This window comes from Phaenicophaeus curvirostris, chromosome 9, assembly GCF_032191515.1.
Source record: "Phaenicophaeus curvirostris isolate KB17595 chromosome 9, BPBGC_Pcur_1.0, whole genome shotgun sequence".
In the NCBI taxonomy this organism is placed as follows: Eukaryota; Metazoa; Chordata; class Aves; order Cuculiformes; family Cuculidae; genus Phaenicophaeus; species Phaenicophaeus curvirostris.
In genome coordinates this window covers 8,611,177-8,624,473 of record NC_091400.1, presented here as the reverse complement: position 1 = coordinate 8,624,473, position 13,297 = coordinate 8,611,177, and the positions used below count along the sequence as shown (strand labels likewise).

The 13,297-nt window shown below is 39.3% G+C and overlaps 1 protein-coding gene across 4 annotated transcripts in view; it reads right to left on the bottom strand.

Moving 5' to 3' along the window:
* The window catches only part of ATRNL1 (attractin like 1), a 491,214-nt gene that overhangs the window by 441,832 nt on the left and 36,085 nt on the right, over positions 1-13,297 (bottom strand). For all 4 annotated transcript variants that reach the window (XM_069863707.1, XM_069863708.1, XM_069863710.1 and 1 more), the window contains exons 2-5: positions 6,638-6,721; positions 4,560-4,673; positions 3,959-4,087; positions 602-810 (exon numbers count right to left, since the gene is read on the bottom strand). In XM_069863707.1, coding sequence (XP_069719808.1) covers positions 602-810; positions 3,959-4,087; positions 4,560-4,673; positions 6,638-6,721 — 536 coding nt within the window. The remainder of the gene's footprint in view (positions 1-601; positions 811-3,958; positions 4,088-4,559; positions 4,674-6,637; positions 6,722-13,297) is intronic.

Below are 13,297 nucleotides of genomic sequence, written 5' to 3'. Positions count from 1 at the left end.
TCCACTCGCAAAACAGCTTACCTTCCTTTTTCATAGAAAGACTACAAAAATAAATAGAATTAAAGACCGGGCAGTGAATATTCACTCCATGAAGCACTGAAAACATGATGTGACAATAAGAAAGGAGGGGAAGAAAATCAAATCTATACGGGTGAACTGATTCCAGTGAGGCACTGAAACAAGTTGTCCAGAGAAGTCGTAGCTGCCCCATTTCTAGGGTGCTGAAGGCCAGATTAAATGGGGCTTGGAGCAAACTGGTTCAGTGGGAGGTGTCCCTGCCCATGTCGAGGCAGGGGTGGGGGTGGAACTGGATGGGCTTTAAGGTCCTTTCTAAACCAAACCATTCTATGATTCTATGATTAAAGAAGCTAAAAGAATAGTAAATTGGGCTATGAAGTATCTTCAGAAAGAAAACAGCAAAGCTGTGGGCCTTTTACATCATTAAAGTACACACACCTAGGTCCACATGAAAACTTACCCCAGAAGTTTTTTTTTTCATTTCTATTTATTCCTTAAAGAAGCTGATACGCATACTAGACAGAATGCATGAAAAGCAGTTCTATTTTAAATATTAACTCTATCCCAAATAATAAAACCTTACCTTGCCAGCTATCATTGCACACACACAGCTTCTCACCCGTCAAATCACAGTACCCGTGATCTGGACTGCCACAGTTGGCTTTACAATACGGAATATCACAGGCTTCTCCTTTCCAATACTTGTCACATTCACAGTATACGCGGCTTGGTATGGACACGCTGGTTGTACACTTCCCATGTTCTGAGCAGTTATTCGGACAAGAATTTATTCTGAAAAAAGTATGTAAAATAAGAGAAATGACAAGCCAAGAGTTGATGACAGTGGCCTTATCTAATAGTATTCCAACAATATTTGTTAAATAAAGTACACTTCTTCCTGAAAAATTTCTACGTACTCATAAAACATCAGTTTAATTATGATTTTAAAGGTAAGTAAGTGAGCTGAAGAGGTGTTCATCCAGGCTTCTATACAAAGTCTGTGCAGCAGTGAGGATCACAAACATATTGTATGTTAGGAAGCATCAACTTTAAGCAGAGTGCAGGCCCTGCCTGGATAGACCACTGTCTAATTTTTCCTGTGTTCCTCTACAAGCACTCTCTAGTCAGTCCCTTCAAGTGCTGTTACCTTTAGAAACATCCACACTAGAAGCGACTGTGAGCAGTAACCCTTAAACTCTCCACTCCAGGCACACAGTTAAACAGTGTTTCTGAGTGGCATTGGCCCACACTATAAAACAACATCAAACATTCAAGGAGAATAAAGTTGGAAGAACTAAGCAAAAAAAGATATGAGATGGCCAATACCCTGCAACTACCATAAAGCAGCTCTTCATGTATTGAATCCTTGATAATAGGGCCACCTTAAACCTTGCCTCCTTAACTCCGCAGTCAGAGATGTAAAAAGAGGAAAAAGTCTGTGACTGCCATGGGATTTAGCATTTCTGTGATACACCCTCCTAAACACTGAGATCACAGGGAACTGAATTCAGCAAAATTATGCCAGCTGGGGCAGGCAATTCCTTGGAGATAAGGAGGGACGGAGGACATGTGGATGTAAGAGATTCCATGAACAGAAGATGGATCCAGGGCAGTACACGCCTGATGAAATCCAAAAAGGATTTGAAACATTTTTGATGACTCACAGCAAAGGGTTGGGTTGAAACTCAATAAACTTATTACAATCCCCTAATGATAACACAGACTGCTCCCTGTAGATGCGAGTGTTGGATACCATTCACAGCCTTCCTTGCTTTTACCGAAGGAAGAAAGGATTGAAAAAGTTAGCAAAGAATCATTGAAGACTGGCCTTTTGCCAAGTGTAGCTGTGGTAGGACACTCAGGAGACATGTTCTCATTTTCCAAAGACTCGGACCTTAGAGGATCGATTTCGCTGCACAGCCAAAAAAAAAAGAAAATTCCATGGCTGAGCTTTAAATGTCCTGCAGGTTTTGCCTAGTGACACACATGGCATTAAAACCTCTGATTGCATTAATTACTGCATAGCTGTGAAGAAACCCTTCCCTTGCCCTCACAGGGAGAGTGTTCTGCAGAAAGGTGAACAGTAATAAAGAGACCAGTTTAAAACTGGACATACTCCTAGTCCTTAACAAAGGATTCAAAGAGAATGAGGAAAAGTGGATTGGAGGAGTTGGAAGCAGGTTGCCCGACTCCAAAGAACACACCAAGGAACTCACAAGTTCTGCAGTAATTACTGTTTACAACCAGCGTGGCATTTTAGTCATAGACACTGTGTTTCGGCCTTCCCCAAAATAAAAGAATACAAGTGACTCATCAAGATGAAGTCAAAGATGAAGTCAAATCTGCTTTGTGTTACTAAACCAGGGAAGAAAGAGGTTAAAAAAAAGCAGAATGCAGCCATAAAGAGCCACTGTAGGAGCCTATTTTAGCATTAAGAAGCTGACTGTTGGCTCATTTAAAAAAAGAATTGTTTTTAAAGTATCCATTGCAACAAAAGAAACAGAACAACAGAATACATAAATTTTCTTGAGTTACTGACATAATGGCATTAACAACTGGCAGATTTTTCATTTCTTTGAAATATCCCAAAACATAATGTAATGACATGTAGCACGCACCACATTACCAAGCCATAAAAGAATGCAGAGCACATACACTCATTTCTTAAGAATGCCATGCCATATTGCCATTTGCTCCCAAGACAAACAAAAGTGAAATAAAAGCTTCAGGGATAACTGAAAAAATGCATCTAATTACAGTTCAGAAGTCTGCCAGGTTGCATTTTACTGATGTCAACTGACTAAAAATAAAAATACCCAGCCTTCTAGACTGCCATTTCGAACACGACATGTTCAGTGAGGTTTCCCAAACCCTGAATGGCTATTGATTATCTGGTAAATGAAGGCAAACTGCCGCAAGTTAGAGACACAATCTTTCCAATGACAATTTAACAAAGACCTCTGCCAAGAGTAAAGCTACAGTCAGAAGCACTGAGGAGTTCTAAATTAATAAGGAATATAACAAAAATATTACATGTATTTCCACATTTGAAATGCATTGCTGGCCACTACCAAAAACTGGTATTTCAGAATCTGATGGAATTGAATGAAAGGAATATCTCTGGGAAAGCTATCATATGAAGAAACAGGTCCAAAAGGAATAAGCAATCCTCTTTTTAACTAAATCATCCAGTATAAAGAGACACACATCACGTGCCACAAGCATGTCGTGAATGAGACAGAAGGTGCGTTTGACAGCTGATACATATAAGAAGGAAAAGGCTGTATCTTTAAATCTGCTGACACAGAAAAGCAGAGGAGGAAAGCACGTATATTTATATTAGATTTGGTTTCTCTGATGGCAGCCTAAAGATAAACAGTCCAGGTAAGAACTATGAAAGCAGAACGTCGGCAATATAGGGGAGAGTACCTGAAAGGTAGAGAAGAAATGGGATAAAAAACTTGTGGCTGGCACAGAACTAAAAGTAGGACTTTGGTGAAAATGCCAAAAATACATTCAGCAAGAAAGATCAAGCAACAGATGATCCTAGTTCAAGAGAAGGGAATTGATGTGACAGCAGGTATAACATCAATCCTATTCCATATGACAACTCCACGTGTTGGATAAATACTGGAAGGGATACATTCTAGTTCCATATGGTATAGCAGAAATACACTCTTGGAAGGGCTGAGCGGCTTCACTTAGAACAATATGCTTTAAAAAAAAAAAAGAAAGAAAACAAAAGAAAAAAAGATAAACAAGTCCTTTAACGAAAAGTCATCACAACCCCAGCTCTCTGGTCTTAGAAATATAATGCAAAGCATAACTCCTACACTGCTAAAATAAAAATCAACAAGTAAACATTTTCCCTGGGTTTGTCATTCTCCTAAAAGAAATGACGGGCTAATTAACAAACTAATTACTTATTGAAAATACTTACGAGTAGAAAATGTTAAATCCAGTTAAGTTATAAGCAGCATCACTAAAAAAGTGTAGCAATGCATAGCCAGATGTAGTAACTACTTCAGGAACTGTTTCATTTCCACGCACCTCAGGGACTATTAGACCACTGAAAAATAAAATAAGAATAATGCTTTTGGTCAGTAATGGGGAGGGAGGGAGAGGGGAGGGAAGAAAGAGGGAGTTAGCTGTTCTTATTGTTAATTATATAGACAAGAAAACACATACATTTCATTTTCAAACTTCTTTTTTAAAAGAAAAATAAAATAAAATTCATGTAAAACTTGTCCGTATCTCTGCAAGATAAAATAGACTTTCCCATGAAAACAAAACAAAAAACCTCCTCTCACACAGTAATGCAAAATTTCACATCAGATTGTTCTGAGGGTGCATGCACTACCAGTATCATTTATAAAACATATTTTAACTTTGAAATATAAAAAATCCTTCAGACAGGTGCTTAACACTCACTGCTACTTAACAAATTAAAGCCTCTAATGTTATTTCACACCCCTCCGTGCCTGCAAACTAAAAATGAACATATATGACTATTTGGACTAAAATCTAATAAATACACTCACCTAAATACAGCTATTAAAGGTGCATATATTGAATCTCCATCATATACATACATATGGTCCCAACTACATTCTGTGGCAAAGTGATTAAATCTTAATCTTAGTATTGCATTTGGGCTGGAAAAGAAAAAAAGAGCATTGATGTAAAACATCATTTATTGAAGTATTGAGCTTCTAAAAGGAAGAGCTTACAAAAACAAAAGTGATCATGCCAGCATAACTATTAAAACATTTAGTGTGCTAAGTAAACATTGAAGAGTGTTAAATAACAACATTCAAGGCAAGAAAATTTATCACTTCATCTTGGAAAACTTTAAAAATAACATTTTCAATCTGTGTCAAATAATCCCAAAAGTTAATAAGAGACTTAAGTCAACCAGGTTTTACCAGTATTCAGAACCACAAGTTTAGAGCACTTAAAATATTCCATTTCAATACAGCAGCTTTACTTTACAAAGTCAGGACTATGAGGTTAAAAGAGTCTTTGAAGACAAAAATCACCTACCCACACACCCTCATTTCAGTGTAGTACTGATTATTGAAAATAACAGTCTTAAAACACCAATTTAAAATGGCAAGCAAGATTCATCTAAGATTCCCCCCCATCCAACACCTTGGAGATAGATTTCACCAGGTTTTGGTAGAGATCTAGATGGGGACCATACTATTTCTAAAATTGGAATTTTCTCAGATGACAACATTAGCAGACTCCTAAATAAATTCCATGCTACATACTGATGAGACTCTTCTATTGAATTTTATTTCTCCACCCCCTACTAACAGGCTCGAATGCAATTTGTCAGTGTGGAAAACATATGGAGTTTTACTTTGTAAGAGACCACTAGGAAAGAGCTCTTTGTTCATTTTTTAAGTTGGTGTATTTTATACACACGTGACTTCCTTGTGTGATGACGTTTTGCACCATGTTATTGGGTTGCACTACCCTTCCACATACTGTGCACCACATTGTTTCCCCCCAGCTAAGCTCTCTACTGCCTCCTGCAAAGAGGAGGAACCCAGTGAATACCAACTTCAAAGCAGAGTTTGCATGCAGTCCCGAGGCATGTTTCCACTTCAATGCAGAGCAAACATTCCTGAGCCAGCCTGGGTAAAAAGCGAAGCCTAGCTATGTCAGAGCTACAGCCTAGTCAACAAGATATTGAAGTTTATACTGAAATGATTTTGCAAACCACCCGCAACGTTATTGCTGTTGTGTTTAAATTACTGTCTGCATATAAGCAGACCAAAATCAGACCAGATATATCATTACTGATGGCCGTAGCGGAGCAGAGATTACTACAACGTGGAAACACAGAAGGAGATAATTTTCTTCAAGAATATTAGTAGAACTTGGACATAGCAAAATTCTCCAGCAAAATCCTGACCCGAGGGGAAAAAAAATCCCACTGAAACGTAACAAATCTGTGCCTTTAACAGCCATTATTTCTGTGTGCACATCTGTTTCTTAAAAAAATTAGCAACAGGCATGAGCCATCTCAACTGTATAAACTGTGGGCACAACATTATTTTAAAATTAAGTACATGAGAACACTAGAATGCAAAGGAAAATACGTCACAGAAGCACTAATAGCTGAGCAAAGTATGACTGAATAATTACCATGAGGCTGAAAGCATTCCGTACTCTAAGCCGTTCCTGATTTATCATTGTTATAAGTTAAGTAAGTAAGATAATAGGTTAAATAATAGGATTCTGTAACTGCATTTGGAACTTATGTAAAGGTATTCAAACAGGCAATAAATTTATCACAGGATTTTGGGAGATTGCAGCACTGGCCAAATTCCAGTGACAGCCTAACTTTTCCAGCAAGTTGAATGGGAATGGAATTTGGCCAACTCTGAGCAACCCTGAAAATCTTGCTTCAACTTTCTATTTATTTTTTTAGTCTTCCTAACATTTAAACAAAAACAAACAACAAAAATGAACCAAACAAATAAAAAACCCCAAACTCTATATTGCGTCCAGATGCAGTTTCTACCTCAGTCATTCTTCAGGTCTCTAGCACATACAATACCAAACTGTCAGAAAATTTAAGCAATAAAAAAAAAAAATAAATACTTACTATCCTTCAATTAACCATGTACATTTAGTTTTATACTTATAATTTATTGGTCCATCTGTTAAATATCCAGAAGGTTCTGTTAACCTACAAGAGAAAAAACAGTGCTATAATAAACCAGAGACAACACACCATAACACATATCATCAACATGCCAAAAGATAATTTCTAGATGGAAGGAAAATTAAGGGTGGAGGAAAGAGTCAGATCTCTCATCATATTTCTGGTCACAGTTCTTTCGCTCATAAAAAATAGAATTCTGATTATTCTATGTCATTGATTTGCTTTCTCCCCCTAGGCAACCACAAGACTTCTAATTTTTCTATTTCAGTAGCAAGCAAATACTCCACATAATTTAAATTAACCTTCACAGAAAATGGATCCAGGACAACGTAAAGGGGTTTTGTTTAAGAGTATTTTGATTTGCTTTGCTTCTTTCCTTTGCCATTGCCGTACATCTTACTTCTACAATTAGACTACAGCAGCAGAGGGAAAACTGTTCCAGATCAAAAGAAATTAAGGCATAAATTATAAACTTAAATAAGCATAACTGCCAACCCATCCCCCTTTTACTACTGGTAAGACATGGGAAAGGAGAAAACTGGACTACACAGAAACTAGATAAAATGCATACGAACAGCTCTAAAAGGTCACAGCAAAACACCAATGCAGCCCCCTACCCTGTTTCTGACAGTGGCCTATACTGGAACATCCAGGAATGAATTTAAATCCCTATAGATACTCCCCACAGCATTACACCAACGACTGGCAGCTCAGGGACATTCTTGGCCAGAAGTTGTGCCTTCATATGGGTTTTGGGTATATGTTTCGCTGAGGAGTTAGCCCATATAAACAAATGTAAACTTGCAGCATCTAGAATGCCCTGCAGGAATGATTTCCAGACATACATGAAGAGACATCCCAACTGTTTTTGTCCTGAGTCTGCCTCTTGGCAATCTCATCTAACATTCTTAGATCTGGTACTGGATGAGATAATGAACAACAGTACCTTATTCATATGCACTATCCCTCTCAAAAAGTAATGATCTGTGTTGTTTCCCTCCCTTACCTCCCCATCCCTCCTCCAACCTGAGAAATAATCCTTGCTCACTGCCCTTAGTCTTTTCTATATGCCTATACCCTTTCTGAGACACAGAGTTCAGCATATTGTATTCAAAATGTAAGTGAACCATGAATCAGTACAGTAGCAAAGTAATGATTTCCACTTAGTTCTCTATTCCCATCTTGACATTTTTATTTGCTCTTTCAACAACTATGTTGACATTTTAAACAAAACTAGCTGCTATAACTTTTTCTGAGTGATAATAGATAGTTCGAGACTCATTACATATAGAAATTCATTTAATATAGAAATAGAGCCTTTTTTCTTCTGTTCATATATATTACTTCACATTAATCTATACAGAGTGATAAAACAGTAGATGAAATTCAATAATCTTTTAACGTAGAAGCTTTCGGGAAAGAGAAAGAGTAGCTTCAGCACACCGGTTCACTAGGTTACCCCCTTTTCTGCATCCCTTATGATTATGTTCTATACCTCAGGCCCCAACACGCATCTCTAGTGGGAAAACTGACCATTCTACCCTTCAAAATGTTACAGCAATGATAATAAATATAAATACACACTCAGAAGCATTCATGTCTTTCACTAATAGCGTGGAAAGATAATCATTAGGAATAAGTATCACTGAATAAAAAAAAAGCAATTCGGTTTTTCTGTGTTGTTTCAGTTTTTTTAATAAATCAATAGAATAGATCTAAGCCCAGAGGCAACACTGAATAAATGGACCAAGTCACAGCTACATTTTCTCACTTGGAGCACAGATGAACAGGAATTCAGTATCTCCTATCTTACTACCTTTGAAGCCATTTACACCAATTTTAAAAACATTCACCACCACATCTACTGCAAATCATTTACCTTCGAGCTCATGTCAAACACTAATTGCATACTTATTAACAGAGGTCTGTAATTCCAAACATAAAACTATAAACATGTCAAAGGAAATAAAAACAAGGGAGCCAGGAAAAAGAATTTATGAGATGAGGTGCATGCAAACTGTTAGGTATTTAAACAAGTTAGGGAACTGGGATTGTTTAGTCTGGAGGAGGCTGAGGGGACGCTTCATCTGTTTCTGCAGCTCCTTGAAGAGTTTGTAGCAAAGTGGGTGCTGGTCTCACCTCCCAAGTAACAAGCGATAGGATGAGAGGAAACAGCCTCAAGTTGCACCAGGGAAGATTCAGATTTGATATTAGGAATAATTTTTTCACAGAAAAAGTGGTGAAGCCTTGGAACAGGCTGGCCAGGGCAGTGGTGGAGTCTCAATCCCTAGAGGGATTCAAAAAGCAATTAGATTTGGCACTTCAGGACATGAGTTAGTAGGCACAGTGGTTTTGGGCTGACAGTTGGACCTGATGATCTTAAGAGGTCTTAATGATTCTATGATTCTATAAGTTCCTTCACCTATCATGTAAGAACTAGCAGCAGTTTGCTAGGCAAACAGTACGCCATTCTGGTCCAATCACTGATGGTTTAAAGGAAGATCTTTACCCACTCTTTCCTTTTGATGAAATGGGACAAAGCTCTCAAATGCGAGCGGCTGTCCAAATAATTGTAATTCAAAATAGTTTCAAGGCATAAAAGCGGCATCGATAACATATTGTATGTTTCTGAATAAGAAGAAAAGCAAACAAACAGCTGGTAACATGAGCAATAGACTGGAAGGACAAAAGAAACCAAAACAAACCACCACCATGAATTTCAGTCAGCTGACAGCTGAGAGAAAATTTCCCTAATAAAACTCAACATGTGGAGCTGGTCTGAAAGCTGCAGTACAGTGCTCCCCAAAAGTGATGGCTCCTGGTCAGTGCTATACATATGCTGCTGTAGCTCATAAGCAAAGCAGTGAACACTGAGGCCCAGCTGGAAACTCCCACTGCTCCCTTCCTCCACACCGGAGAAGACACAGCCCTGGGAAAGGCTCGCCATGCTCCTGCCAGCTGTGCTCCTGTGGATCAGAGCCTGGCCACAGAAAACTTGTGCTTGAAAACTGAAAGAGACATGTGCAGCTCAAGTTTACAATATTTCTTATTGCTGAGAAATATCAAATTTACCTAAAAGGTATACGTTCATGTTTGGCCTGGACAGGCGCATGGTCTCCTGGCTGGAAAACTGGTTGGCTGGCCGGGCCCAGAGAGTGGTGGGAAATGGTGTGAAATCCAGCTGGAGGCCAGTGACAAGTGGGGTTCCCCAGGGCTCAGTGCTGGGTCCAGCCCTGTTCAATGTCTTCATCAATGACCTGGATGAAGGCATCGAGTGCACCCTTAGCAAGTTTGCAGATGACACTAAGCTGGGTGGAAGTGTCTATCTGCTGGAGGGTCGGGAGGCTCTGCAAAGGGATCTGAACAGGCTGGACTGCTGGGCAGAGTCCAATGGCATGAGGGTTAACAAGGCCAAATGCCAGGTCCTGCACTTGGGGCACAACAATCCTGTGCAGCTACAGACTAGGAGAAGTCTGTCTAGAAAGCTGCCTGGAGGAGAGGGACCTGGGGGTGTTGGTTGGCAGCAACTGAACATGAGCCAGCAGTGGCCCAGGTGGCCAAGAAGGCCAATGGCATCTTGGCTTGTATCAGAAACGGTGTGACTAGCAGGTCCAGGGAGGTTATTCTCCCTCTGGACTCGGCACTGGTGAGACCGCTCCTCGAATCCTGTGTTCAGTTCTGGGCCCCTCACCACAAGAAGGATGTTGAGGCTCTGGAGCGAGTCCAGAGAAGAGCAACAAAGCTGGTGAGGGGGCTGGAGAACAGGCCTTATGAGGAACGGCTGAGAGAGCTGGGATTGTTTAGCCTGGAGAAGAGGAGGCTGAGGGGAGACCTCATTGCTTCTTTACAACTACCTGAAAGGAGGTTGTAGAGAGGAGGGTGCTGGCCTCTTCTCCCAAGTGACGGGGGACAGGACAAGAGGGAATGGCCTCAAGCTCTGCCAGGGGAGATTTAGGCTAGACATCAGGAAAAAATTCTTCACAGAAAGGGTCATTGGGCACTGGAACAGGCTGCCCAGGGAGGTGGTTGAGTCACCTTCCCTGGAGGTGTTTAAGGCATGGGTGGATGAGGTGCTAAGGGGCATGGTTTAGTGTTTGATTGGAATGGTTGGACTCAATGATCCGGTGGGTCTCTTCCAACCTGGTTATTCTATGATTCTATATGCACAAGAAATATTTTTTTTCTGGTTTAATTCTGGCTTCTTTACACATTAAATACATCATTTGGACAATGCTGAACATAATATCAGTTTATAACTTAGTGGTCTAAGTCACGCATCACTGATTTTAAAATGATGCTTGGCCCCTAGGAAAACCTAACAGTCAAGCTGACTCCAGAAGCAGATCCCATGTTTGAGTGTGGGCTAGACTGAAGACATGTTTTTTTTTAAAAAAAAACCCAAAACACAAAGGTAGTGATGTCTAAAAATCCTATCAAAATAATTTTTGTTCTGTCACATGGTTCATACACAGATGTAAAGTCTCGTATAGCAAGCCACAGAATATTTTGCTGCAAGAAGTGTGAAATAACAGAAGTATTCATTTGCAGTCACAGCCATCACCACCGTAGTAGCTCTAAGTCACCTCCACTGCATTATACAAGAGTTTTTTCTTAGATCAGCCCTTTGGCACTAGTAAAGTGCAACTGACTTACCTTTTCACCCAGGCTGATAATATTTTGATAAATACATTTTTTACAGAAAAGTAGATGGCTTTTGAAGTAGCTATCGCACTTTGCTGGAAAAAGCAGAGAACAAATAAGAGCATGACATGACTTTGTAATCATGGTCATGGAAACCTGTAAGATAAAGGGGTTGCTCTATTTAAAATACATAGCAAGACAGAGGGGTAGTGCTTTAGAAGTCACTTGAGTCATATCAAGAACTTCTCTGTATCATTTTTTCTTTCTGAACACTATCAAACCCCATAAAAAAATTAACACATAGTTAAGCAGCACTACTTCCACGTAACATGTTATCAAATCAAGGCCAATACGAGGTATTTGTGGGAATAGTTTTACTCTGTGACTCACAGTGATCCTGTCAAACAATCAAAATCCAGATGAGCCAACATGACTAAACACTCTGACAGAGAAGTCAGAGAAGTGGAATAGCCAGAACGATGCCCACACACCGCATCCCACTCCTTGCTCATTGCTGAAAAAGCTTCATGGATGAGGGGACAGACAGAACAACTTGTGTGGCCTGCTTGGGCACCACACTGCATTTAGACTCTAGGTATCTAAACAGAACACACAGGGGAGCAGCTGAAGTTGTACACCATAATTTTAAGTTCCATGCCAGCTTTCATAAACACAGCAATAGTATTTTAGTTGGAAGGGTTATAAGCAAACCCATAAAGAATTAGAGGTGCATGCCAAGAGAACATTTCTCTTCTCTGTATACTGTAAAACAGAACTACTGAAATACAGAAAGAAGTCAGGATGCTGCACAGCCGAGCTGAAGACAATCAGAAGTGTCAGTGACAGATTCATCACCCACCAAGCTAATCAGTCAGTAACAGCTTACATAAGAGATACAGGGCACTGGAAGTTGTTTCATCGAGTAGACACACACACACCAGAAACTCAAGGGCTAAAGGCTGAAGTCAACACGCTAAAACATGCAACAATGGGATATCTGTATTCTCTGGAATACTACCACTGTTAAAAAACAATGGCAAATATAATTGTTTTGGAATTTACAGGGATAACATTTATGCCTACCACTGCAGAGACTTTAAATCAAGACTGATGCATTTCAAGTAAAAAAAAAAAAAAAAAGTATGTTCTAGTTCAGTCAGAAATCATTGGTCCAGACTGAAGGAGAAGTCAGATGAAATGTATGGCCTGCAATACACAAGACAAAGCGGGTTATTAAAATGGCCCTTCCTCGCTGTAACATTTATAGATCTGGAAAAAATGCAGTCCTGTCATTTCCTGTAAAAGAAAAGTGTCGTCAGATCTTTCAGAAAAGGGCACTAATTTAAACCAGAGAAGTCATTGGGTATTTTCTGTCATCGGCAGACCAGGAACATCCACAAAAGCGCTGGTAGATGGACAGAGAGAGGTCTGATTTACAGTACAGGTACACTAAGAGAAACAAAACATATGGCATAATTCATAATATTACAGATATGCACTGATAAATAAAAGGGCTTATGAAGAGGTTTATTTATCTCTATATTCCTTAGTATCACATTTCTACTCAGAATTTTATGAAATAATGGATTAGTTTGCAATTCCTACTTCATATGTACCTGAATATAAGATACAGAGTATATTTGCTATATGGATTCATCTCAGTATGAGTATTTCTGTGCCAGTCAGGGACTATTCTCTTCAATGTTGTACAATTTCATTCCATCGCTTTTTCATCTTACATGAAAATTTGTTTTATTAAAAAAAAATCAATAACTATGCCTCAAAGGTATAAGATCAAATCCTTCATAAATACAAGTAGGGACAATCTTTCTAGCTTGAGAGCTTGTACCTAACCTTTAGAGCAGGGAAGGAGGCACTTCACGTATCGCAGATGTGATCAGCTGGACGGGTTAAGAAAGAAGGGGGCAGGAGGGAAATTGGACCACCTTACAGAACAAA